Source organism: Trachurus japonicus, chromosome 2, assembly GCF_045865225.1.
Source record: "Trachurus japonicus isolate A0001 chromosome 2, Traja_1.0".
Lineage (NCBI taxonomy): Eukaryota > Metazoa > Chordata > Actinopteri > Carangiformes > Carangidae > Trachurus > Trachurus japonicus.
In genome coordinates, this window is record NC_140908.1 from 1,361,911 (window position 1) to 1,388,767 (window position 26,857).

Sequence of the window (26,857 nt, forward strand, 5' to 3'; positions counted from 1 at the left end):
CGATGCTGCGTCATTAATTTGTGCGATAATAATAATAATTCAGTTTAAGAGCCGCGGTAATTACCAGCCTGTTTGCTGCTAACGGCTAACGAGCTGCCGCAGCTGTCAACACTGAAGTCACTGAATTCCTGCAGCTCGTCCGGTTTCGTGGTACAAAAACGGCTTTTTAGAGGAAATTCAGATGGAGACAAACGCACCGAAGAGACGAGACAATAAAAAGTCACTGCGTGTGAAGGTTATAAGCCTCGGAAATGCCGAGGTGGGAAAGGTAAGAGACTGTTTAATTAATTTTTATAATGATATCTGGTACAGTAACAGCGACAGATTGCTAATACCTGAGATAAACCTTGATATATCCTCATTTTTTGAGCTGAGTCTGTAATATAATGACTTAACTGATATAAATACACGTTTGACATTGTAATTATAACCGTTCGTTATGTTTTTTCCTCAATTTAAAGAGCTAACTGGCTCTTTATCTTCATTATGTTTCCTCTGAAGGCGGACATCTTGGAAAAAATCACTAACTTTACACAGTTCGCGCTTGTTGCATCGATTTTCCAAACGATATAACACCATAAAATACTTAATTAGTAAGATAACCACCTTGTGTAAAATTCGTCGTTCATTATATCTCATTAATATTTACATATTTACTGGATTTTAACGTTAATCTGTCGGTCCAGTGGTAACTGCGACACCTGAACCTGTCAAAACACAGTAGCCTACCTGTACTGAGCTGACATTAGCCTGTTTTGTTTTATAACATGTAATTAGCGCGATAAACTCAAGAAAAATTAGGCTATAATTTAATAAACAGAAGTTGTGTTTTAATACGGCTGTGTTTTCAGACGGAAGCCTTGGTCTTAATTTATTAACAGGACACAGTCCTTCTTTTTAATTAGATGTCGTCATCACTTCTCATTGATTAACTGTCAACAGTAAAGATGGACGTTCCCGCCAAACGACCTGCTGCTTTTCTAATTAAGCTGAGACACAACAGGTGAACAGGGAAACTCACTTGCATTAAGACATTTAATTTTTGTATTGCAAGTTTTGTCAAAGTAAATGAGGCAATATCTAATGAAATATGCGCCATAAAACCAACCAGTTACTGTTTCAGGGACCACTTTTCCACCGGTAACTGTACATTACGTATTTATTTATATAAATTCATAATATCCGTTATTTTGCCTTTGAAAGTAAAGTATGTCTGCCTGTTGGGTTTTGCATGTGTTTAATGAACCTGTGATTATAATATGAGTATTCATTTGTAAAAAACAAACAAAAAAAAAACAATAGTTAAATACACCTGGTGTTTAAATCGTGACTTAACGTGTTATATGTTTGATAATATATATTGATAATATAATTGATTTTCCTCTGCAGAGCTGCATCATCAAACGTTACTGTGAGAAGAGGTTTGTCCCCAAGTACCTGGCCACCATTGGTATTGACTATGGAGTCACCAAGTGAGTTTAATTCATCTATTTTATTTGTTTAATTGTGTTTTTGATTGTCTTCCTATGCCTGATGAAATTTATATCTTGTATACACATTATAATATTTCTACGATGGATAATAAAGATTTATTGTATTGTATTGTGATTCATCTATTACTTAATGTTTTATATGTCTGTCTGTCATTTTATTGTATATATATTATATATATTGTATAATAAAACAAACTGAACTGTTATTGTGTGTAAATAGGTTTCAGTATCTAATGTACGTGCGTTATAATGATGCACGTGTGTGTGTGTGTGTGTGTTGTCAGAGTGCAGGTGCGTGACAGAGAGATCAAGGTGAACATCTTCGACATGGCCGGACATCCGTTCTTCTATGAAGTGAGTCCAAAATAAAACAAACCCAGACATCAGAGTTTAATAATAACAATGATGATAGATGTGATGAGAGGAAGCTGCCAGCAGGCGGCGCTGTTTCTCTGTGTTCACCGAGTCCCTGTGCGTCGTCTGTCAGGTGCGTAACGAGTTCTACAAGGACAGCCAGGGCGTGCTGCTGGTGTACGACGTGGGGCTGCGGGAGAGCTTTGACGCCCTGGACAGCTGGCTGGGAGAGATGAAGCAGGAGATGGGCTCGCAGGCCAACATGGACAGCATCGTGTTCGTCGTCTGCGCCAACAAGGTGACTGACGCACAAACGGCCCGACCGACTTATAAACCTATGACGTTATTCTCATAAAACTATGACGTGGAATCAGATAAGACACCGAATGAGTTTTTGTTTTTTTTTTACATCAGAGAGAGTAGAGAATAAAGAGACCCAGAGTGTATGATGAAACATCCTGACATTTAGAGTCCCTGAATGCACCACCATGACAATCTCTGTCCTTCTGTGTGCAGGTGGACCTGACGAAGCGGCGGGTGGTGGACGAGGGCGAGGGCCGTCTGTGGGCGGAGTCTCGAGGGTTTCACTACTTTGAGACGTCGGCGCAAAGTGGAGAAGGAATCAACGAGATGTTCCAGGTTCAGAAAACTGAAAAATCATTTTAAACACTTTAGACCCTTAAAAAGAACAGTTTGTTTGAACATCCTGCGGCCTTTTGTCTGAATCATTTTAGACGTTAAAATAAACACCTTTAACAGTGTAACTTTACTTAAATAAACTGGTCGCAGCTCCAGACTTTCCTCCATGTCCCAATTATGTCAAATCTGAGTTGAAATATTAATCTGTAACTGAAAACATTAAAGGGATAGTTCACCCTAGAATGATATTTCGCTCATTATCTACTCACCCTCATGTTGACTAAGGGCTGGAAGAATTCTCAGAGTCCACCGTCCCTTCTCTGAGTTACAGGGGGTCTTGGCGTAGCAGTGCATGTCCATATAACGGTTGCAAAGGGACACCAGAGCTCTTCGTAAAAAAACACACACAAAAAAACATCCAAATACCTCCATGATGCTCGTATGTAATGTCCGTCTTGTGCTGAAGCCCCAAATTGCGTAATTGTCCCGAAAAAAATTAAATAAGTCCACATTCCAAGCATGTTTGTAGCGGAAGCTTCTCAAAGCTCCTCTTCCTGGTCCGTCCAAATCTCGCGTGATTTGCGCCGGCGTCAGTGCGGTTACTGCGAATCACGCGAGATTTGGACGGACCAGGAAGAGGAGCTTCGAGAAGCTTCCGCTACAAACAAGCTTAAAATATAGACTTATTTAATTTTTTTCGGGACAATTACGCAATTTGGGGCTTCAGCACAAGACGGACATTACATACGAGCATCATGGAGGTATTTGGATGTTTTTTTGTGTGTGTTTTTTTACGAAGAGCTCTGGTGTCCCTTTGCAACCGTTATATGGACATGCACTGCTACGCCAAGACCCCCTGTAACTCAGAGAAGGGACGGTGGACTCTGAGAATTCTTCCAGCCCTTAGTCAACATGAGGGTGAGTAGATAATGAGCGAAATATCATTCTAGGGTGAACTATCCCTTTAAGAAAATCCATGTATTTGACAGGGGTATGAATCATTTTGGGCTCAAGTGTATTTTGTTGTACGAGTAACCTGTTGTTTTAGAGGAGGAGGAGGAAAGTTGTTAAAATGCAAAAGAAAATGCATCTATTCTACAGAAAGAACCAGAACAGAACCAGAACATCCTACCGTATCCACTTACTGGTACAATTACGACTTTTTTCCAGTAAATTTACGACTTTATTATTATTTTTCAAAAAATTGCCACTTAATTTTGGCAATATTATGACTTTATTCTCGTAAAATGACTTTTTATTCTCGTTATATGACTTTATCCTTGTAAAATGACTTTTTTATTCTCGTTATATGACTTTATCCTTGTAAAATGACTTTTTATTCTCGTTATATGACTTTATTCTCGTAAAATTACTTCTTTTTTTCCCCCTCATAAAGTTATGACTTTTTTCTTGTCAAATAACTTTTTTTTTCTCGTAAAACTATGATTTTAACCTTCTAAGTAAGATGTGACTCTGATACTTTGTCGTATTGTTGTATTTAGTCAACGTGTGTGTCTGTGTGTGTGTGTGTGTGTGTGTCAGGCGTTCTTCTCGTCCATCACCGACATGTGTGAGAACGGCGGGAAGCGCCCGGTGGCCGAGGTCAGCGTGGGCTTCACCAAGGAGCAGGCCGACACCATCCGACGCATCAGGAACAGCAAGGACTCATGGGATATGTTAGGCGTCAAACCCGGCGCCACGAGGTGAGAGGACGAGTCATAATTCAATCAGTCAAACTTTATTGGTACAAGCAGCACAACAACAACGATCAGAACAAAGCTGTTGTGTTTTGAATAAAACTTTATTGACATGTCTCACGTTTCCATGGTTTCCAGGGAGGAGGTGAACAAGGCGTACAGGAAGTTGGCCGTGCTGCTGCACCCGGACAAGTGCGTCGCCCCCGGCAGCGAAGACGCCTTCAAGGCCGTGGTGAACGCTCGCACCTCACTGCTGAAGAACATTAAATAACACACACACACATATACACACACACACACACACACACACACACTGCTGCTGCTGCTGCTGCCTGGACCTGACACACACACACACACACACACACACATGGACTGAACAGTTATTATATTGTATTTATTATTTATTGTGTATTTATTCCGTGTAAAGGTCTCGTGTGCCATGTTGCTGTTTGCCAACAGAACGTCTGATCCAGGATCAGTGTTAATGTGTGTGTGTGTTTTAACGATGATGACGTCATCAGAGCAGCAGGTCATCGATTATTATTAAAGGTCGTCTTCTTTTTTAAAAGGCGTCACCATCCGTCATGACATCACCAGCTCCTGCGTGGTGATTGGTCGGTGCAGCTACGGCATCAGAGAAAAAATGCCAAACCAATCGTGTTGTTGTTTACTGGTGGGAGGTGGGCGGGGCTAATTCGTCTGTCATCACCTCTCTATGAGACTCGTTACATTTTTCAACGTTTTTTCAATTCAGATCCTCAAATTTCCGTTTTTCCTGCTGTTCCCTGAACTCACCGCCTTGTTCCATTTTTACACATTTTTAATTAGTTACCTGAATTGATGTATGTAAATATGATATATAAATATATAAATATATACAGAACATACAAAGAAAGTTTAGACAAAACTTTATTAAACAGTTTCGTCAAACGGTGTTTCGTCTTCCACGCCGTTCGCCAGCGTCGTCGCATCAGAACAGTGTTTATGACCCCGATGAAAGCATGAAGAGGAAGAGGAAGAAGTGTTGTCGTGGCGACACAGACGGAGCCTCAACCTCGCCGCTCTGTGTTGTTGTTCTTGGCGTTATGGTCTGCACTTGTTTGTCCCACTAGTGACTACATTTCCCATCAACCCTTGCTGCCTCAGCTTCATTGATAATTACTGAAGACAAATTAGAAATAAAAACTGGTAACACTTTATAATAAGGTACAGAATTAGATTAGAGTAGTTACTGAGGAACTAAAGTACACAAAATTAGAGTATTTACTCATTTTGATGTCTCTTTACTTTAGAGTAACTAATGATGAAGTAATAGTTAGTTCCTCAGTAACTACTCGCATTTTCTGTACCTTATTGTAAAGTGTTAGCAAATTAAAATCCCAATCAATTGACGAGTGGAAGTGAGTGTTCACTGTCATTCTGTTATTTTATTATATTATTATATTACGGTATTATTATTATTTATTTAGTATGATGAGCAGTGTGTGTGTGTGGATGAGACTGTGTGTGTGTGTCACACTCTGACCGTCTGATGATGCGTTTCCTGTCGCTTCACGCTCAGAACAGCAGAGGAAGAAGAATTTTAATTTAAAATTTTTCCCACATTAGTGCCGAGGACACAGTCGTAGTCACATGTTGGAGTGTGTGTGTGTGTGTGTGTGAGAGAGAGAGAGTGTGTGAGTGTGTGTGTCACTGTGGTTCTTGTAAGTGCACGTTCTACTGGATTGTTTTTGAAATAATAAAAGGTCAAACAAACATCGTGTGTGTGTTTCTGTGTCTTTTATACAAATACCCAAACGTCCTGCAGACCTTGATTTGATTTGATTTGGATCCCCGTTAGCTGATGTAATACACGTCAACTATTCTTCCTGCGGTCCTTGAACGCACCACATCATCTGGATGAAGGCGGTCCTCTGACTCCAGGGTCAAGTGATTAGTTTCTGTTCTGATCAGAGGTCAAAGGTCAGTGTGTGTGTGACATCACAGACTCTGCTCAGCTGCTGCCTCATGACTCTGACCTTTTTCTTTTCAGTACGAATTTACACTTTGAAACTGAGCAAAACATCGAGGAACTAAATGTCCACTTCTGAAAAACTGTTCTAAAAATCTAACAGATCAATATATTTTTCTACTTTTTTTTTTTGCATAAGTCTCTTAAACCACTTCTCCTCTGTCCAATACGACCAAATATTCAATAATTCTGAGGATTTTAACCCGAAATTCCAGTTTGATTCCTTGAAGTCACCTTTTCTAATGAAAAAAACACAAAAGTTAGTTATTTTCTGAAAAACAAATGTAAAGTGACTGGGGGATTTTTTTTAAAATCATGTATTCAGTGATGTTAGGGTTTAGATTTGAAGAAAAATAGTCAGATTTTTCATTTTTACAGTTTACCAGCAGATAGTGCTATTTTCCCATTATACAGTTAGGCCTATATAATGGGAAATACAGGCAAATCAAAAGACTTCAACAGTTTGCCACTAGAAAGGCTTCATAACAAAAAGTTGTGTCACTATCACCAACACAGACAAAATGGTGGCCAAAAGAAGATGAAAACAAAAATGTCCTTGATAGCCCTGAAGGTTAAATGAATAGTCAACTATTTTGATAATCTAATAATCGGTTTGAGTTATTTTTTAATTTAAAAAAAAGTCAAATTTCTCTGATTTCAGCTTCTTCAATGTGAATATTTCTGGTTTCTTTGTTCCTTTATGACAATAAACTGAGTCTCTCTTTGGTTTGTGGACAAAACAAGACATTTGAGGAAATTTGACCAAACAACTAATCGATTAATAATCGTTAAATAAAGGACAGATGAATCAATAATGTAAATAATTGAAATGCTGCCTCATGACTTGTTGCTCTCCTGTACGAACCAACCGACCCCTCTGCTGAACACGACACTGAAACACAGCCTGACCTGGTTGGAGGTCTGCCAATCCCATCATGCACCTGGGCACACACAGAGTTAATCTGGCCTATTAATGAGCAGCCATTTGTCTCTGTTTCAGGGGTTCCTGTGGGATTAACACACACTCAGACATCTGCTGCTTCACATCATCCTGTTACACAAAGCTGCTCCACCTTTCTACCTCCTTCTCTCTGTTTCTTCTCCTGTTGTTTTCTTCCCCCTCAGCTTCGTCGTCTGCTTCCTCTCCTTTCATGAAGGTAAATAAATCACACGTTAAATCTCAGATCTGAACTTTGAAGTTTGTTTTTTTAATTTCTAATGTTTTTTTTTTGTTTGTTGAACTTGGCAGGAAAAGAAAAACGTTTGAACAGACACATCGAGAGACGAGTTCATGAAGGCTGAAGGAGAGGAAACGGATCCAGGGATGGAGGTGAGACCAGATGCAGCAGAGTGAGAGTGAGAGGAAGTGAAGAGGAAGAGGAGGAGGAGGAGGAGGAGGAGAGGAGATGGTGTTAAAGGATCAGAAAGTGAGAATTCAAAAGGACGACAGAGAAAAGCAAAGAAACCCGACGACGTCATCACTGGTGTCACGCTCACTTTCGTCTGCATGAAACAGACTCCGCCTCTTCAACAGGTGAGAGCTGCAGCTTCACTCTTTAGCTCCGAGTTCAAACAGCAAATCTGGCACTTTTGTTTTTAAAGAGATAATTTATCTCTTTGTTTGGTGTCAGACAGTGAGACATGTGCAGCTCATACAGCTGCTTCACATGTTCAGCATCAGTATTGTCACTGCATAAGAGCATATCAAGGTTGTCTTAGTTTTAAAATGTTCATTAGTTTTTATTTAGTTTTTCAGTTTGCTTTTTTAATTTCAGTTTAGTTTTAGTTTAGTTTTGCATTTTTCATTGTAGTTTTTGGTAAAACTCATTTTCATTTTTATTTCAGTTTACTAAAATATTTTTTTCACTGCTAGTTTTAGTTTTAGTGAACTATGCAATGAAATGTTATTTGGCTGCAAAACAATTAAAAAGTTAAAAACAACATAAAGTGCACCAAGGGTCAATAAAAAAGAAATAACAACAGTATTGAAATATGAAAAACAAAATATGCCGCAGGACAAAATCAATCACGAGTCATATTTGTATCATAAATAATAATAATATTGGAACATTTCCATATCAAAAATGTTTTTTCTAATAGATCTTTTACAATATTCAAATAGTTTGCGATACTGAATTTTAGGTCTTCATGACGCCACAATCACTACAATTAAAAGAAATTAAACAAATAAAGACATTAAATGTTTCGTTCGGTGTGTAATGGATGAATACATGTATTAGTTTCACTTTCTTAATGGATTAACTGACATAAATAAACTTTTTAATCGATCTATTGAGATGCACCTGTACGTCGTCTTTATGTGGAAGTAAAAACACTGAAGCTGCTTCAATAATACAAAAAAAAAAAAGAATTTGTGAATTTAAACGTAATAATTCTGCGTTTTTTAATTTTTATTTCCTCGTAACAAAGGAGTGACGTCATCGTTCTCGTCCACGCTAACGAACCTATTGTCTAATTAAGCGCTAAGTGAATTAAATGAGGTCTGGCCGGCGGTGAACTTCCTGCTGAGCAGCATCAGGTCACTGAGTCTAATCTGATTGTCTTAGTCCTGAAGCCTGGACGCGACCCGACCGGCGCCACGTGATCCGCCCTGACCCGGTCTCATCAGCTGACACAGCGCCGCCGTGTTTACAACGCCACAACGCCACCGTGACTCGCCAAAATAAAAGCAGCAGCCTCAGATCTCGATGTGCGGCGTCTGTGTTGTTAATAAAGTTTAATTTTCACTTCCTGCTTTGCTCAGGTCGTAGAGGAGAAGGGCGGCGCCGCCATGGAGGAAGGCGGTGAAGACTGTGGCGCGGTGGAGAATGGCGGCGGCGATACGATACGTCAGCCCAACGACATCTCCCTGAGCGCGGCCGTAAGCCCCGCCCCCGGCCTGCGCAGGAAGCAGCTGATGTGGCAGAACGCCGTCAGGAACATCATTGACCAGCACAACATGTACTCGCTGAAGCTCGCCGGCGGCCTGGAGAGAGGACGCCACCGCATCACCGTGACCGACGCCTACATCGCCGACATCAACAGGTGGGGCCGGTGATGTCATCGGCAGGTAGAAACGTCAGTGATGTCATCAGTAGTTGCATTTCCATCCACCTTGTCTTATTCGCATTTTCAAAAATTATGAATAAATACTTGAATGGAAACGCCAGAAATTCGCAAAAAAGTTTTTATGCTTGGAGGGGGGGGGATTTGTCTTTTGTCAGCGTATCGATAAAAGGAAAATGTGAGTTTTTGTTATGGAAACAGGTTTTGTGAATTGAGCCAGACGCGTTCAATTTGCAAAACACGCTCCATAACCCGTACGGTTAAGACTACACAAACACACACGGCGTAACATCGTATATGTTATGTAACGTTATCCACTGCTAACGTTATTTATTGATTTTTCGCCGGCTTCGTTGTAAACAAATGCACATGGGCGAGAGGAGCGTAACCAAAACAGCGAAAAAGCGAGCGGACTGTCACAGTTCCCGACTGTCTTTCTGTGTAAATATCTCATGTTACAACATGAAACCCTGCGGCTTATATTCAAGTGCGGCCTATGTATGTATTTTCTTGTTTTCTGTTGTCATGGACACATTCACGCTCTCCTGTGACGTAATCTCACAGTACACTCCTCCTCTCCCGATAATCGCAAAACAATAACGGATGGAAATGGGTATAAATTCACATTTGCTTTTGCGCATTTTCACAAAATCCGCTAAATTCGATACATTTGGATGGAAACCCAGTTGGTGATGTCATGTCTTACAGGCAGATCCGTAACAAGGCGTCCTCTGGGAACCTCTGGCAGAAGCGGCGGTCGTCGGCCGCCCGCATCCACCCGGCGACGCCGAGGATCACCGCGGCAACGGAGAAGACGAAGCAGGACCCCCTGGGAGACGCCGAGTTCTTCGTTTCGGTGGGGTCGACGGTGCGAGGCGTCTTCATCCCCGCCCTGCAGCACACCTTCAAGTAAACACACACACACACACATGATGATGATGATGTTGCCACGGTGACGGTGGCGGCGGCGCTGACCTGCGGTGTGTCGACAGGTCGGCCGAGCTGGAGCAGCTGTACCAGCAGTTCTCCTCCGGGCAGCGGCGGACGTCGCTGGTGGTCTCCAACCTGATCGACCTGATGACACGGCTGCTCATCTCGCTGCTCAGCTGGCCGCCGGGCCGCGGCAGCGCCGCCTGTGATTGGCTGGCCGGACTCTCCCTGGTCATGTGGGCGGCGATCAGCGTCCTCGCTCTGACCAGGAGGGAGCTGATGCTGTCGCCGCATTGGCTGAGGTACCATGGGAAATATACCTGTCTGTCTGTCTCTACCTGTCTGTCTCACCTGTCTATCTGTCTCTACCTGTCTGTCTCTCAGATACCTGTCTGTCTCACCTGTCTGTCTGTCTCTACCTGTCTGTCTGTCTGTCTCACCTGTCTGTCCCTCAGGTACCTGTCTGTCTCACCTGTCTGTCTGTCCCTCAGGTACCTGTCTGTGGTGAGCTGGCTGTCTCTACCTGTCTGTCTCTACCTGTCTGTCCCTCAGCTACCTGTCTGTCTCTACCTGTCTGTCTCACCTGTCTGTCTGTCTCTACCTGTCTGTCTGTCTGTCTCACCTGTCTGTCCCTCAGGTACCTGTCTGTCTCACCTGTCTGTCTGTCCCTCAGGTACCTGTCTGTGGTGAGCTGGCTGTCTCTTCCTGTCTGTCCCTCAGCTACCTGTCTGTCTCACCTGTCTGTCTGTCCCTCAGCTACCTGTCTGTCTCACCTGTCTGTCTGTCCCTCAGGTACCTGTCTGTGGTGAGCTGGCTGTCTCTACCTGTCTGTCTCTCAGCTACCTGTCTGTCTCACCTGTCTGTCTGTCTCTGTCTGTCTGTCTGTCTGTCTGTCTGTCTCACCTGTCTGTCTCTCAGCTACCTGTCTGTCTCACCTGTGTCTGTCTCTACCTGTCTGTCTGTCTGTCTCACCTGTCTGTCCCTCAGGTACCTGTCTGTCTCACCTGTCTGTCTGTCCCTCAGGTACCTGTCTGTGGTGAGCTGGCTGTCTCTACCTGTCTGTCTCTACCTGTCTGTCTCACCTGTCTGTCCCTCAGGTACCTGTCTGTGGTGAGCTGGCTGTCTCTACCTGTCTGTCTCTACCTGTCTGTCTCACCTGTCTGTGGTGAGCTGGCTGTCTCTACCTGTCTGTCTCTACCTGTCTGTCCCTCAGCTACCTGTCTGTCTCACCTGTCTGTCTGTCCCTCAGGTACCTGTCTGTGGTGAGCTGGCTGTCTCTTCCTGTCTGTCCCTCAGCTACCTGTCTGTCTCACCTGTCTGTCCCTCAGCTACCTGTCTGTCTCTACCTGTCTGTCCCTCAGCTACCTGTCTGTCTCACCTGTCTGTCTGTCCCTCAGGTACCTGTCTGTGGTGAGCTGGCTGTCTCAGACCGTGCAGGTGCTGGTGGGAGTGTTCGGTTGGCCGGAGAGCGATCACTCCTGGTACGTCTTCTTCACGCTCTTCTCCACCTACAACCTGCTGCCCCTCCCCCTCCTCTGGTCCATCGTCGCCGGGGCGACCACCTCCGTCCTGCACTTGCTGGTGGACGTCTTCTGTCACTACGACAACCACACCTTCGTCAGACAGGTGCTGGCCAAGGTGCTGCTCTACCTGGCCATGAACACGGCCGGTCTGTTCATCCACTACCTGTCGGACCGGACGCAGAGACAGTCCTTCCTGGAGACGCGGCGCTGCATCGAGGGACGCGTCCGTCTGGAGAGAGAGAACCAGAGACAGGTGGAGACACACACACATCAACATTTACATTAACACCTAGAAATGAACAAAACCTAAATATCATAATAAAAAAACAAGTAACGGAAACACCACTCGAATATTGGCAAGACACTTTCACACTCTCATGAGGTGGTAATATGACTTTTTTCTCGTCAAACTATAACTTCATTCTCGAAGTCTGTGAAAAAAGAAATATCTCAATGTGGCCCTAATACTCCGTCATATTTTCTTCTTCATTCACAAGAGGAGTAGGCTACACACTTTGTACTGTTTCCATCTTATTTCTTATAATAAAATATAATGAAAATAAAACATGTGCGGGGGAGGTACTAGAAAGCCACTCTGGGCTTCTTTTTAAACCTCACCTATAAAAGGTAAATACACAAATAACAAAGCAAAAACCAAAAGAACAAAACATTAATATACTCTAGCTCAGGGGTCGGCAACCCTAGGTACGCGTGCCACGGCTGGCACGCTGCGGCATAATCATTGGCACGCTGGCACACCGCTACCAGCTCACGAGTCAGAGTTTGTTTGTTTTTTCCCCGGGCTTTCTGCGCATTTTATTTTGAAAGGACAGCTGGAGCGAGACAAGGGAGGGGGAGGGAGGCAGAGGCTATGCTGCCTCATTGCGTAACTCTACTAAGTGTGAGCGGCACGTACGTTCACGTTGCTTTCGTGAATTGTAAACACAGACGGCCCCTCGGTTTTAGCGTCCAGCAGTTTAGCGGCTAATTCAACTGCAGTGATGGATAACTGTACAGGAGAGGATCAACATGAGCGTCATTTGAGGAATAAACAGCAGCTTTTACCTGACGGGAGACCGACGCCTGAGCTACGGTAGCTAACAGCTAGCAGGTTTTACGTAGTTACTTTCTCTCTCTCCCTCCCTCTCTTTCTTACACAGGCACACACACACACACACCTGGTTGTCTGTCACATCTGTTGTAAACCTTGTAATAACAGCTTGTTGAGTACAATTAACATTATTGTTGCTTCGGTTTGAGTGTGGATTAATTCTTAACGGTTTGTTGTGTAATGTGAGTGGTGGTCCTGGCCCATTGTCGCGATCCTGTTATTGATGAGTTGTGTTTTAATAACAGCTGATGTGTGTAAGTTACTGTAACGTTAGATGGCGTGGATTGTGATGAGAAGGTGTTGCACACATTTTGCAAATCATTGTGCAAAACCTGTTTGTTGTGACTTTCTTGCGTGATGAGCTGATTTGCCGAATACCCCCGCCCCCCGTCCCCCGTTTCCCCCGTCGTCTGTGATCGCCTGCCTCCCCTGTCCTGGAGGTAACCGCACGTCACTGGTGGAATCGAACCCAGGGTCGCTGCAGCGGGGAATGCAAGACGCCCGCGGCTCTGCGTATTTAATCAGAGATTCAATCAAGCGTTTCAGTGACGGTGAGCGGCCTGACGCTGCTTTATTGTCGGGCCAGACGCACTGTTACCGTACCGACGAGCCACGTGTCCCCTTTTAATCTCCTCCCCTTCAGCCTCACGTTCTCACCCCAGCTGTTCTGTTATCAATAAACCTGACGCTGTTCTGTTATCAATAAACCTGACGATGACGCTGCAACCCAACTACACAGCTCTTAAATGATTGGCTGCTTGTTTGTCACTGTGTCCAGATTGTCCAGCCAAGTCTGTGAAATGTTGTGACTGTTTCATTCTGACTGATATTCTGGATGCACTGTAGTCTCTGGTTTAGCATTTTCCTCCCACTGCAATATAATATAATAGGCTAAGTTTCTGAAAAGCAGTGTTGTGAATAATGGGAAAATATCTTCAAAATATGATTAGATGTGGGCTATATTAAATGATTTTATCTATCCATATACAAAAACAACATAACTGGGTCGGGTATGTTTTTGTATTTTGTGTCACATTGTTTTTTTGTAGTGGCACACTCATTGACAAGAAAATTTCAAATTGGCACTCCATGTCACAAAGGTTGCCTACCCCTGCTCTAGCTTAATAGCATTACATACAAAACAATACAAAATAGAATAAAATAAAGGAAACAACAATTAATTGTAAGATAAATACAAAACAAAAGAAAATAAAACAAATTTACAAGGCATTACAGAATCAGAATTATGTACAACAATGTTTTAGTTTCAGTTTCAATCTGGGCAAACACGGAGAATCAGTAAATAAACGCATATTTCTGTTCCATCCAACTAATAACTAATAAAACTGAGGCGGTGTCACACAGAAACGTGTCCCTGTGAACAGCCAGACAAATAGTTCCTTCTGTTACAGAGAGTTACCGCTCATTTGTAAAAAAAAAAAAAAAAACACCTTTCAACAGAAACACCTGCAAATAGCAACTGTACTTTTTCGAACTTTTAGAAATATTGCTTCTTTTTTTGTGAAAACCTGTAATGGAAACCAAGTTAATGTCATCAATCGATGAATCAACTGATTGATTGATTGATTGATTGATTGATTGATTGATTGACTGATTGATTGACTGATTGACTGATTGATTGATTGACTGACTGATTGATTGATTGATTGATTGATTGATTGATTGATTGATTGATTGATTGATTGATTGGCTGGTGGACCCGTGTCCCTCAGGAGCGTCTCGTCATGTCCATCCTGCCTCGGTTCCTGGTGCTGGAGATGATCTCCGACATGACGGCGGTGGACGACTACATGCTGCCTCAGCAGTTCCACAAGATCTACATCCACCACTACAAGGACGTCAGGTGAGACCCCGCCCCCAACGCCACCGCCTCCGCCACCGCCATCATCCTCATCATCACACCTGACTCCCATCATGCATTTCTCCTGCAGCATCCTGTTCGCCGACATCATCGGCTTCACGTCTCTGTCTCTGATCCTCTCGGCTCAGGATCTCGTCAAAACTCTGAACGAGCTCTTTGGACGCTTCGATAGGCTGGCTGAGGTCAGTGTCCCCGTGGTGATTGTTGTATTGATTGATTGATTGATCTGCTCTTTATTGATACATGATTCATGACACTGGTGTTAATAAAGTTTGTCGTCCTGCGTGCTGCGTTCAGGAGCATCAGTGTCTGCGGATCAAGATCCTGGGCGACTGTTACTACTGTGTGTCTGGAGTCCCGGAGCCACAGCGCGGCCACGCCCGCTGCTGCGTGGAGATGGGCCTCAGCATGATCAACACCATACGGTACCAACACGCCAGCACTACGCCGCCTCCCTTTTTAGCATGTGACGCTGCTAGACGTGTGACGTTAACGTGTGTCTGTCGGCGTGCTGCAGGTACGTGCGGCGGGAGCTGCAGCAGGAGGTGGACATGAGAATCGGCGTCCACTCAGGCTCCGTTCTCTGTGGCGTCCTGGGGCTGCAGAAGTGGCAGTTTGACATCTGGAGCTGGGACGTGGACATCGCCAACAGTCTGGAGGCTGCGGGAGTCCCCGGGTCAGACACACACACACACACACAAAAATAAAATAAATATAATTGAGGTCACGTTGCAAAAAACTGTGAAAAAAATTTCCCATACAGAATGAATGGGAGGAGGTCAAATTATTGGACTTTTTCAAACGTCTACTGCTCAGGCATACTTTCACCTAGAGACTCCGTTTAAACTTTAAGGGCCACAAATTAAACTCTACACACATTGGCCCTCATTTATGAAACTTGCGTACACCAAAAAAATGGGTGTACACCAAATTCACCGCAAGGATCGGCATTTATCAATCTGAACGTGAGCGTACGGTACGCACAAATCTCACGCCAGCTCTGACCAGGTGTACGCACATTTAGAACCAGCGTAGAACATGCAGGAGCGAGTGCTGCTGTGTCAGAATGATTATTAAACCATAGTCTAATAACGCAGCGATGTGGACCACATGTTGTTGTTGTTTATATTGATAAAAAGATAAAAAAGTAGCCAAAAAAAAGAGAAAAGAAACGATACCACCAAGTCCGTGTTGAAAATTTAACTCGACTTTTATTTTGAGCAACTAAGATGAATTAAAAACCACGACGTGACAGATGCTCGTTAATCAGCTGTGTAAACAGAAACAGTCAATGACAGACAGACCTGTTATTGTTAGATCACACGCACAAACTTCCAACATCTCCTGCACCAGAGCATGACCGGACGGCTCCTCAGTCTCTCTCTCCAGCCGGCGGGGGAGGGGGGGCTCCGCTGCCTGTCCAGGTGCAGCTGATCTCCGCGGCGGAGTGTTTTTTTTTTTTCCCCCGTCAAGGGGGACCTGTCAGCGGGACATCGGGCCGGTGTTTCACATCCCTCCATCAGCCGAACCATGCCAGCGGTGCTGATGGTCATAAAGTCGCGTTCGCAGCAGTAATATGCATATATGATGAGGCATATTAGGGCCGTGATTCTCCTCAGTCACTTGTGTTTAGCAAACTGCAGGAGCGTTTCATGAGGTCGCTGGGTTTCCTGATGTGGTCGGTGACACGTGCGTCTGCAGCCTCCATCCACCGGGATGACGCTTATCAATCACAAAAACGATCAATCTATCAATGTCCAGATATTTAATGTTGCCGCCCTCTCCCTGTTCAACGCGGTAATGTCAGTAAAGTCCCTCTTCTTGGCCGTCTTCCGTGTCTCCATGTCGTAAAAGGGGCAGGGCGACGCCTCTAAAGCAGGAATATATCGGGGCGTGACATTTAAATGACGCTCGTTTTCAGCCGCCGGATTTATCACCACCACGCCGGTTCTACGCCGAAATCAGCAGCGTACACACTTTTAGTAAATCACACATGACACTTGGCGTACACTGATATTTACACCAGAATCTACACCAGATCCTGCGCAAGTTTGATAAATGAGGGCCACTCTGAGAGAAGCAGAAGCCTGTTTATAACTCGCAAAGGCTCAAGGTCGTGGCTTTGATTCCCATGTTGATTACCCCTTGTCCTTTTTATATTATAGTTTTAAAAATTTCATTCGTTTTTATCTCTATTTAGTTTTTCAGTTAGCTTTTTTAAAATTTCAGTTTAGTTTTAGTGAGTTCAACAGTGATGAATCCGTTTTTTTTTTTTTGGGGCTTTTATTGCCTTTATTTGATAGCGCATAATGAGATAGACAGGAAAGGGGGAGGCAGAGAGGGGGAATGACATGCAGGAAAGGTCTGCCTGACGCGGGATTCAAACCGGGGACGCCTGCGTTGAGGACTGTAGCCTCTACATGGGGCGGCCGCTTTAACCACTGCGCCACGCACCGCCCCTCAGTTTTAGTTTAGTTTTTATTCTAGAGGAATTGACTAGTTTTTATTTAGTCTTAGTTGTAGTTTAGTTTTTAGTTTTTTCCCTCTTAGTTGCATCCCATAATGTTCCCCATAATGTTCCCCTCATTTGAGGAATCTTTCTCGTTTCGTCTCGTCTCCTCAGGCAGATCCACATCTCCCGGGCGACCCTCGACTGCCTGGGTGGGCTGTACGAGACGGAGGCGGGGCACGGCCGCGAACGCAACGAGCTGCTGCGCAAACACAACATCGACACGTACCTGATCCGCCCGGCGCCGCGGGAGGAGGCGGAGCCGCCAAAAGCGAGGCGGCCGAGCTACGAGGAGCTGACGACGTGGAGCGCCGAGCTGCCGTTCGGAGACATCCTGGGAATGAACTTTGTGAGGACGCTTGAAGAACAAACATGTGTGTCTGTGTCTGTGGGAGTGTGAGTCTGTGTGTGACCTCTTAGTAGTAGTAGTTTATTCGATCTTTTACACAAAATTGTTTACAGTTGAGCATCAGTCACAGTCAGTCAACCTTCTATAATACCATCATTCGTTCAACTAGCTCATAAATAAATCGAAAAGGTGCAGGCTGAAGCTATCTAGTTTATAAATGTCTACCCTTTAATTCAATATTCCATTAAATCCATTAGAGCTCTTCGTGGTTTGGAGTCATAGAAAGAAACAAGTATCCAATAATTAACAAATAAAGCCAAAAAATAAAATAACAAAATAATTAAACAGTGTTACAGTTGCAATCAACAGGGTTAGGGTTAGCTTTCTATCATACTATGTTTTAATCTATTTTTAAATTGTGTTATGTTTTTGCATTGTTTGAGATCCTCTGTCAAGCTATTCCACAGTTTTACTCCCGCCACAGAGATACACATGCTTTTTAATGTAGTATTTATTCTTGGTTGTTTTAAGTTAAGTTTCCCTCTTAGCTCATATCTCCTCTGACCTCTGCCCCCCACTCAGATCCTCGCCACCTTCACCAATGGCTCCCTGACCCACCTGCCCAATCAGGTGGTGGCGCAGAAGTCGGGGTCTCAGGAGGTGAACAAGAGGATCCGCCAGGCGATGGCGGTGCGCAGCAGCGAGCGCATGAGGAAGGAGCACATCACCTCCTTCACTCAGGTGTTCAAGGACTCGCACATGGAGGGAAAGGTAACTTCACCTGGCCACACCCCCTCCTCCCCCGACTCACCTGTGTGTCTGAGGTGTAGCGGCGTGGTGTGATGACCTCACTTCCTGTCTCGCCAGTACTCCCAGATGAGAGACGAGCTCTTCAAGTCCAACATGGTCTGCTCCTTCATCCTGCTGCTGCTGCTGATGTCCGTCCAGCTGCTGGTCCCCGCCCCCAGGTACTGTCCTCACCTGTCTCCTCTCCTCACTAGTGTTGTCATGATACCAACATTTTGGTACCGTATCGGTATCAAAATGTTTTTCAATACTTTTCGGTACTTTTCCAAATAAAAAGAGAACACAAAAAATGTCATTATTAGAAAATCTTAGAGCTATGCATCAGTAAATAATCAGTAAATCAGTAAACAGTCACTGCTGCTGCAGGATTAAAATTGAAATTTCCATCGATATTAATCTGAACTCTTCCTAAATTAAAACATTAGTGTCTGTTTCAACCAGCAGTGTTTGCATTAATTAACGAGTCTGTGGCGGCCGTCTCTCACACACAAACACTAGCACATGGACAGGTCGCGCTGTTTTACAATGCGGCGACTTCACGTGGCGACGTCGCCGCTGCCGGCGGCGCAAAATGCAAGTACCGGTCCCATCTGAGCGCAGTATAGTACCTTTTTAAATGCCTCAGTACCCTGGTACCAGTCTAGTGCCGGTATACCGAACAACCCGACTCCTCACCTGTCCTCACCTGTCTCGTGTCCAGGTTGTGTCCGATGGTCGTCCAGCTGCTGGTCAGCGGTCTTATCTACTCGGTGCTGCTGATGCTGACGCTGGGGGAGGAGTTTAAGCGTTGCCCCGCTCCCCTGCAGTCTCTCTGCTGTTGGATCCACGAGACCAAGAGCGTGCGGACGCTGCTCACGCTCGCCGCCATCGCCGTCAACTTCGGCGTGGCCTCCTCGGACATCGTAAGTCACCCCCAGGTGTAGTTGTTGTTGTCTCTCTGCAGGTGTAACCGCCGTCTCTCCGTCCTCCCTCCAGCTGTGGTGCGACGCCTCCGACGCTCCAATCAACAGCAGCGACTCGCTGGCTCCGCCCACCTCTGCCTGGACGCACCTCAACATCTGCACACATCCAGAGGTGCGTTCAAAAAACAACCACCAACCACCGCCGAGACACCGTCCCGTCTCGGTCCAAGTTTTATTTCGTGATCCGTTTGAATTGCGCCATGACAAAAAAATATGTCCTCTACCTGTTTAAAACATCACGTTTCATGCCGAGAAATCAGCAGTTTATCGTAAAATGGCAACAGAAGAATGTATTTTGTGTGACGACGCTCTGCGGACTACAGATCTGGTGTCCCACAAAAAATACAGTACGTCACCAACTGACACGGGAAAGGGCGGCATTTGGTGTGTGACGTCACCTACGCCACCTGTAGTCTTTCTGGTTATGGACTCTTCGGAATTTTATTTTACAATAGTTTTACAACAAACTGCTGATTTCTCGGCATGAAACGTGATGTTTTAAACAGGTAGAGGACATATTTTTTTCTCATGGCACAATTCAATCGGATCACGAAATAAAACTTGGACTCCCATTCATTTGTATGGAGACTTTTTTCGAATTGAGGACTCATGGGGCTGCTTCCGCTTCGACACTCTATAATAGAGGGTATGCACATGACGTCACGGTACTCAGAAGTCGCTGTGGAACGTCCACTGAGCGGCAAAAAGACGAGTGGCAGAGCCGCCAAAGTTTAAAAACGAACAAGTAACGAAGCGATTTTCTCCGAACCCACACAAGTCTGACATGTCTAGCTTTGCCAGCATGTACAGCAGCATGACCTAACAGAGCTGCTAAAAATCTTGAGGATACGTCTCACTTTGACCGAGTTACATTCAAGAACCTGTTCTCAATGACGGAAAGTAAATTCACTGGAGCGGTCATTTTTTTCGATCAATCAGCTTTGTTTACAGTTTCAGGTGTCATAGTTATGATGTTTAGACAGATAAATTAGTCCTCTAACACATCCTACAGTTTGACTGGTCAGAGTTTTTCAGAATAAAAGCAGCTAGTCCTCTAACACATCCTACAGTTTGACTGGTCAGAGTTTTTCAGAATAAAAGCAGCTTGTGTTTTAGTGTCGGGAGTCACTGTCAGGACGACAGTAACAGCTGTAATCTCGTCCCTCTGCACAGTAACAGCAGCCTGTCAGTCACTCTGCAGGCACCGCGGTCACACTGTGTTACAGGAAGTGTCAGTGGAGCAGACGGTTTTGTGGAGCTGGTTGTCGATTCCTTTTGACATCAATTTGTTTTGATATAAGATATTTTATCCAGTTTATGAGTCCACGGCTATCCGCCAGCACGTTGAGGGACGCTTGTTTTGCCACTCAGTCCGATCGAACGGGGCGTTGCCGAGGGCAACGTGACGTAAACGCATACCCTCTATAGAGAGCGTAACCACGGTTACCGTCCTCCACAGTACATGGTGCTGAGCGGCGTGATCGCCATGGTTACCTGCTCGGTGTTCCTCCGGCTGAGCTGCGTGCTGAAGCTCGCCGTCCTCCTGCTGGCCGCCGTCCTCTACACCTACCTCATAGAGACGCACAGGTGTGACATCATCATCATCATCATCATCATCACCAGCATCATCATCATCATCATCATCATCATCAGCGTGAGGTCACATGACGCTCTGGTCTGTTTCGCAGGACTCATCACCTGTGCAGGAAAGGTGTGTGCGTGGTTCTCATGGCGATGTTCGTCGGTGCCGTTCTCTACAACAGCAGACACGTGAGTTCTTCTTCTTGTTGGAAAACGTTAATAAAGGGTTTGAAAAATCAAAAATCTCCTTCTTCTTGTTGTTGTTGTTCTACTTCTCCTTCTTTTCCTCTTCCTCCTTCTTCCTCTTCTCCTCCTCTTCTACTTCTCCTTCTTTTCCTCCTCTTCTTCCTCCTTCTCCTTCTCCTTCTCCTCTTTCTCCTTCTCCTCCTCCTCCTTCTTCTCCTTCTCCTCCTCCCTCCTTCTTCTCCTTCTCTTTCTTCTCCTCCTCCCTCCTTCTTCTCCTTCTCCTTCTTCTCCTCCTCCTCCCTCCTTCTTCTACTTCTTCTTCTCCTCCTCCTCTTCTACTTCTCCTTCTACTTCTTCTCCTCCTCTTCCTCCTCCTCCTCCTCCTTCTCCCTCCTTCTTCTCCTCCTCCTCTTCCTCCTCCTCCCTCCTTCTTCTCCTCCTCCCTCCTTCTTCTCCTTCTCCTCCTCTCTCCTCCTCCTCGTTCTCCTCCTCCTCCTCCTCCTCCTCTCTCCTCCTCCTCCTCCGCCTCCCCCTCCTCCTCCTCCTCCTCCTCCTCCTCCTCCTCCTCCTCCCTCCTCCTCCTCTCTCCTCCTCCTCCTCTCTCCTCCTCCTCCTCCTCCTCCTCCTCCCTCCTCCTCCTCTCTCCTCCTCCTCCTCCCTCCTCCTCCTCCTCCTCCTCCTCCTCCTCCTCCCCCCAGCTGGAGGCAACGGCGCGGCTGGACTTCCTGTGGCGCCTCCAGGCGAGGAAGGAGGTGCAGGACATGAAGGAGCTGAGGGAGCACAACGAGTGTCTGCTGCTCAACATCCTTCCCGCTCACGTTGCCCAGCACTTCCTGGAGCGGGAACGCCACGATGAGGTCAGCTGCACCTGTCTATCCTCAGGTGTCTGTCAGCCAATCAGAGCAGCCGGTGATGACTGTGTGTGTGTGTGTGTGTGTGTGTGTGTGTGTGTGTGTGTGTGTGTGTGTGTGTGTGTGTGTGTGTGTGTGTGTGTGTGTGTGTGTGTGTGTAGGAGCTGTACTCTCAGTCGTACGACAGAGTTGGCGTCCTGTTTGCATCGCTGCCCGGCTTCTCTCAGTTCTACGAGGAGCGGGAGCTGCTCCACCAGCACGTCGAGTGTCTCCGCCTCCTCAACCACATCATCACCGACTTCGATGAGGTCACATGCACGCACACACACACACACACACACACACACACACACACACACACACACAATGGGTCTCATTCATGAAATGTTAGTAAGTCTGTGTGTAGATTTGCACATAAACAGATTCATGAACGCTGCGGGAAACTCAGATTTCATCGTAAGCACGTGTGTAAGATCATGAATTAAATTAACAGCACGCCCCCGGTGATCATCAATTAGCATAGCTCTCTGCCCATGAATATCCATATAAGGAGATGCTGACGACCATATAAGGAGGTAGGTGCATCCTGTTCACCTGCGGCCATGACGCAAACAAGGAAAGAGGGAGAGAGAGAAAAGAGAGAGATCGGGGATCAAAGTCATTTTGGGTGAAGTGGAGTCCAGAAAAAATGTTTAATTCTCTTCTGTTAGTCGTGGTGTGACTGGGACAGGTCAAAGGCTGGAGGGAAGTAACAGATGAAGTGAATTAATTTTAATTAATTCATCTTCTAATTTAAAGCCAGAGTTCGATATGAAACATGGAAAAAAAAATACACATAACTACAGAAGTACAGCAGCCGAACGAAGTGTGCGTCCACCGAGCGTGTAGCAGCGCGTAGCGACACACACTTTGCATCGCATATCAGCTGCACATCTATGGAATAAAAGTTTTTCCGGTTTTATATCAGGTTATTTTCATCATTAGATGGAGCCTTGACGTGTTTTTGCGTGTCCAATCCCTCAAACGTCTCTCTCTCCAAATATTTCTAATCGTTTGTCATGTTTAAATGACGTGTTTCAAAGGCATCGCCGTATTTTGAACATGAGAGAGAGTAATGCGAATTAAAATTGTAATTTTCAACAGTGACAAGCAATATTTCTGTGCATTCCTACATTTACACAAGTGCTACACACAGTCAGGAGCAGGTGTAGATTTTGTGAGTAGCTACTAAAAGATTGATGAATGCGGAAATCCACGTAAATTTCGGCTGCACGCGGTTTACACACAGATCTGTGCTGCTCATGTTTCATGAATGAGACTCAATGAACTCTGAATAAACTGAACAATCCAAAGTGCTGCATTTGTCTTGTTTTCACTTTTGATCAATTGTCACCTGTCCTCATTTTTCCTCACTGTGTGTGTGTGTGTGTGTGTGTGCGTGTGTGCAGCTGATGGAGGAGTGTTACTTCCAGGAGGTGGAGAAGATCAAAACCATCGGCAGCTCCTACATGGCGGCGTCCGGTCTCTCTCCGGACAGACGGGTCAGTGTCGGTGTCTCCTGACTGACTGAGCGACCACTTCACTGTCCCTCTGTAAATCTGAGCGCTCACTCACTCTGTCTGTGTGTGTGTGTGTGTGTGTGTGTGTTCAGGAGAGTGAGGACGTGTGGAGCCACCTCACCGAGCTCGTGCTGTTCGCTCTGGCCATGCAGGAAACACTCAGACACATCAACACACACACAGGAAACAGCTTCCAGCTCAGAGTCGGTTCGTACAACACACACACACAATGATTTTTTTTTTGAAAGAGACCAGCAGATACAAATACCATACAATACATTGCTGGTGTAAACTTCAAGACAAGGAAAGAGAACAGAACATTTATAAAGAGGCGAGAGGTGAGGGAAAAAGAAAAAAAAAGAGATAGAGAAAGTAAAATAAATAATAATATTAGTAGCAATAAAAGTAAATAAATAATAATAAAATAAAATGGTGCGAGAGTAAGGTATCAGATTACGTAAATACCTTAAAAGTACAGCATATATTCATAGTTTTGATCGCTTTTTTGTTCTGTGAGGGGGAAATTGTTGAGATATATTGTTCCATTTCTCTTATAAACACAGTGAAATTTGGCTTTTTGTTTGTGAATTTACATTTGTGAATATGAAACTTAGCTAACAGTAAAATTCAATTAATAAGAAAAAAAGCACCCTCCTCTTTACAACTGTGATCATAACAACCAAATAAAACATTTTTATAGTATAACACAAGGTCTGGGAAAATACAAGCAACTATAAATCTATTAATCTCATTCCACAGTTCACGAGTAAATTCACAGTACCAAAATAAATGAGAACATGTTTCAGGAAGAGCTTCGCAGAAGGAGCATTTTACATCAATGTCATTCTTCAGTTTTTGTAAGAAATGTTTGACTGGATAGAATCACACACATGATGATGATTCGGTTTGATCCTTTCTAATGACGTCATCCAGGCATCGCTCACGGGCCGGTGATCGCCGGCGTGATCGGAGCCACCAAGCCTCAGTACGACATCTGGGGGACGACGGTGAACATGGCGAGCAGGATGGAGACCACCGGGGTCAGCGGGAGGATACAGGTGAGCAGCGCACCTGTCTGTCTGTGGGCGGAGCCTCGTGTCCGTGTCATGTCTGTAACTCCTCTTCCTCCTCCTCCTCCTCCTCCTCCTCCTCCTCCTCAGGTCCCAGAATCCACCAGCTGCATCCTGGTGGAGCGCGGCTTCCTGCGGCAGCTCAGAGGCAGCCTCCACGTCAAAGGCATCAGCGAACGCCACGGCAAGGTGAGACGAGAACAACCGCAGTAAATAGAAAAACTACTATTTATAAGTCAACTCAGTATGACGAGAAAATAATATTTGTATCTGACCTGGTGGATAATCATGAAACTTGATTCCTTTGATGAAAAATGTAATATACAGTAAAAATCTGCCAAGAAATACCAGCTCTCTTAGTTCAGCAAACACACCTTCACATTCTAAAGTTAGGATAACGATACCAGATATTCGAAAATGCAGCAATAAAGTCACACGGAATATATTTAAAGGTATTCTTTTTCATGATCTTGGAAAAGTTATAAACATTAAAACAATCTCCAATCTCCCCAAAAAGCAAAAGAACTAGAATTGAAAGGTATCAGTGTTTATCATCCAGCCGCAGAAACACTGAAGAGGATATTTGGATTTGAGGCAGACGGTGAAACTATTGAACATCTTTTTTTATTCTTGTCCAGTGACACACTTCTGTCAGACTTTGTTTGACTGGTTACACAATGAGATGGAAAATATCACACCATTTAATAAAGAATAAATTATTTTATTCAAAGAGAATCTCAGATCTGATAAACATAGTTATAATTTTGTGCAAATACCATGTACAAAAATAAATCTCCCTAACAAGTGTGGTTTAAAGATGAGTTAAACAAATCCTTCAGTTCTTTAAGATTATTAGCGAATGAACAAGAGAAAATTGATTTATGTTTCCTTTTTTATTTTTATTTATTTATTTATTAAGGATTCATCATCTGTATTTAAAGCCTTGTAGATTTTATTTATGAGGATTGAGGCCTTGTGGAAAAAAGAATGAAATAAATGTTCCTATTGAGAGTCTATGTAGGTAAATTTACAATAAAGTCACCTGTGTCCGTCCCTCTCCGTCCATCTTCGTCCGTCCGTCCGTCCGTCAGGTGCGGACGTACTTCGTGAGCAATCGCGAGGAGCGGTCCAGCTTCATGGAGCGCGGCGGCGGGCGGGGCTTCACGCCCAACAGGAACACGCTGGGCGCCGTGGTGTTCAGTCTGGTCCAGGCCCGGAAGAGGGAGAGGCAGCGCGAGGAGAACGGAGGCTTCCACCTGGTGGAGGCCTCGCAAGGGGGCGGGGCCAGGTGAGAGGAGGGGGCGGGGCCAGAGGAGGAGGAAGAGGAGGAGGAGGTCATCAAACCTCCTGATTATACAAAACTTTAACGAACCACATTTTAGCGTCCAAGAGACGTTTCATCTCTCTGACCTCTGAGACTGTGACGTTTACCTTTCACAATAAGAGTCTGAACCGATCCGGGGTGAAGTGTCAATGTAAGAATTAAGAAAATAAAACGTTTGATGAGTGACTTTTCTGTCTTTTAAGGCATCTGTTTGTCTGTTTGTTTGTTTGTCTTCTTTCCTCAACGGTGAGATTTCCCTTTCTTGATTTCCTGTTCCAATTTTCTCAAGTCACATCCTGCAGCTTTCTCTCTTCACACTGAATCTTTGCATCTGCAGCGCTGCCTGTTTCTCCAGATGCAGAGCTACAGTTCTTCAGCCCATCTTCACTATTTTCACTATCTTTGTCCATCTATGATATTTTCTATCACAACTAGTAATATACATCACTGGCTTCTCATAAAAAGCAATGGAGCAAAACGAGCAGTAGATTTATTTTTATTTTTTTATAAAATGTGTTACTAAATATATAGGACTATAAGAAAATAAGAATAAAATTGAGTGAGTCTGAGCAGGCATCTTCCAACTAATGTATACGCCTCATCTGAACATTGTTATCAGCAGTTTATTGAACCACCAGACCAGACTGCATAATGTTCTTATGTTTAATTAATTTTCACCTGTTGCATTTGTATTTGTGCTGTATGAACTTTACTTTAGGAGATTTGTGTAATGAATCAACTTCCACTGTTTGTTTGTGAAAGGAACTTGAGTTGTGATTCTAGTTCTGGATCACTTTCACCTTCAGTCAGTCTGCAGTCGTCCGCCACGCTCTCTGAGCTTTATGACAGCGGTCGTGTTTCCTGTGTTTTTTAAGAGATGTTTCACCTCATGTGACATAATACTGTTTTATTTCACGTCACCATCTGTTATTTTACACATTATTCATTATTTC

The 26,857-nt window shown here is 44.5% G+C and overlaps 2 protein-coding genes across 2 annotated transcripts in view; both read left to right on the forward strand.

The window, feature by feature from the left end:
- Window positions 1-5,934, forward strand: part of dnajc27 (DnaJ (Hsp40) homolog, subfamily C, member 27) — a 6,056-nt gene extending 122 nt beyond the window's left edge. The window contains exons 1-7 of the mRNA XM_085794028.1: window positions 1-268; window positions 1,390-1,472; window positions 1,778-1,847; window positions 1,981-2,145; window positions 2,364-2,486; window positions 4,029-4,189; window positions 4,322-5,934. The exon at window positions 1-268 is cut by the window's left edge and continues 122 nt beyond it. Coding sequence (XP_085650154.1) covers window positions 182-268; window positions 1,390-1,472; window positions 1,778-1,847; window positions 1,981-2,145; window positions 2,364-2,486; window positions 4,029-4,189; window positions 4,322-4,454 — 822 coding nt within the window. The 5' untranslated portion in view covers window positions 1-181 and the 3' untranslated portion in view covers window positions 4,455-5,934. The remainder of the gene's footprint in view (window positions 269-1,389; window positions 1,473-1,777; window positions 1,848-1,980; window positions 2,146-2,363; window positions 2,487-4,028; window positions 4,190-4,321) is intronic.
- Window positions 5,935-8,877: 2,943 nt separating this feature from the next.
- LOC146990484 (adenylate cyclase type 8-like) lies at window positions 8,878-26,156 on the forward strand. The gene is made up of 22 exons (XM_085794652.1): window positions 8,878-9,239; window positions 9,969-10,169; window positions 10,253-10,492; window positions 11,588-11,966; window positions 14,558-14,688; window positions 14,777-14,888; window positions 15,004-15,131; window positions 15,224-15,382; window positions 17,330-17,564; window positions 18,147-18,335; window positions 18,432-18,532; window positions 19,072-19,273; window positions 19,347-19,445; window positions 20,793-20,920; window positions 21,022-21,103; window positions 21,799-21,957; window positions 22,113-22,259; window positions 23,400-23,492; window positions 23,603-23,717; window positions 24,444-24,568; window positions 24,671-24,769; window positions 25,672-26,156. Exons 1-22 carry the CDS (start codon window positions 8,986-8,988, stop codon window positions 25,870-25,872), a joined length of 3,579 nt encoding a protein of 1,192 aa, XP_085650778.1. The 5' UTR covers window positions 8,878-8,985; the 3' UTR covers window positions 25,873-26,156.
- The last annotated feature ends 701 nt before the right edge of the window (window positions 26,157-26,857 follow it).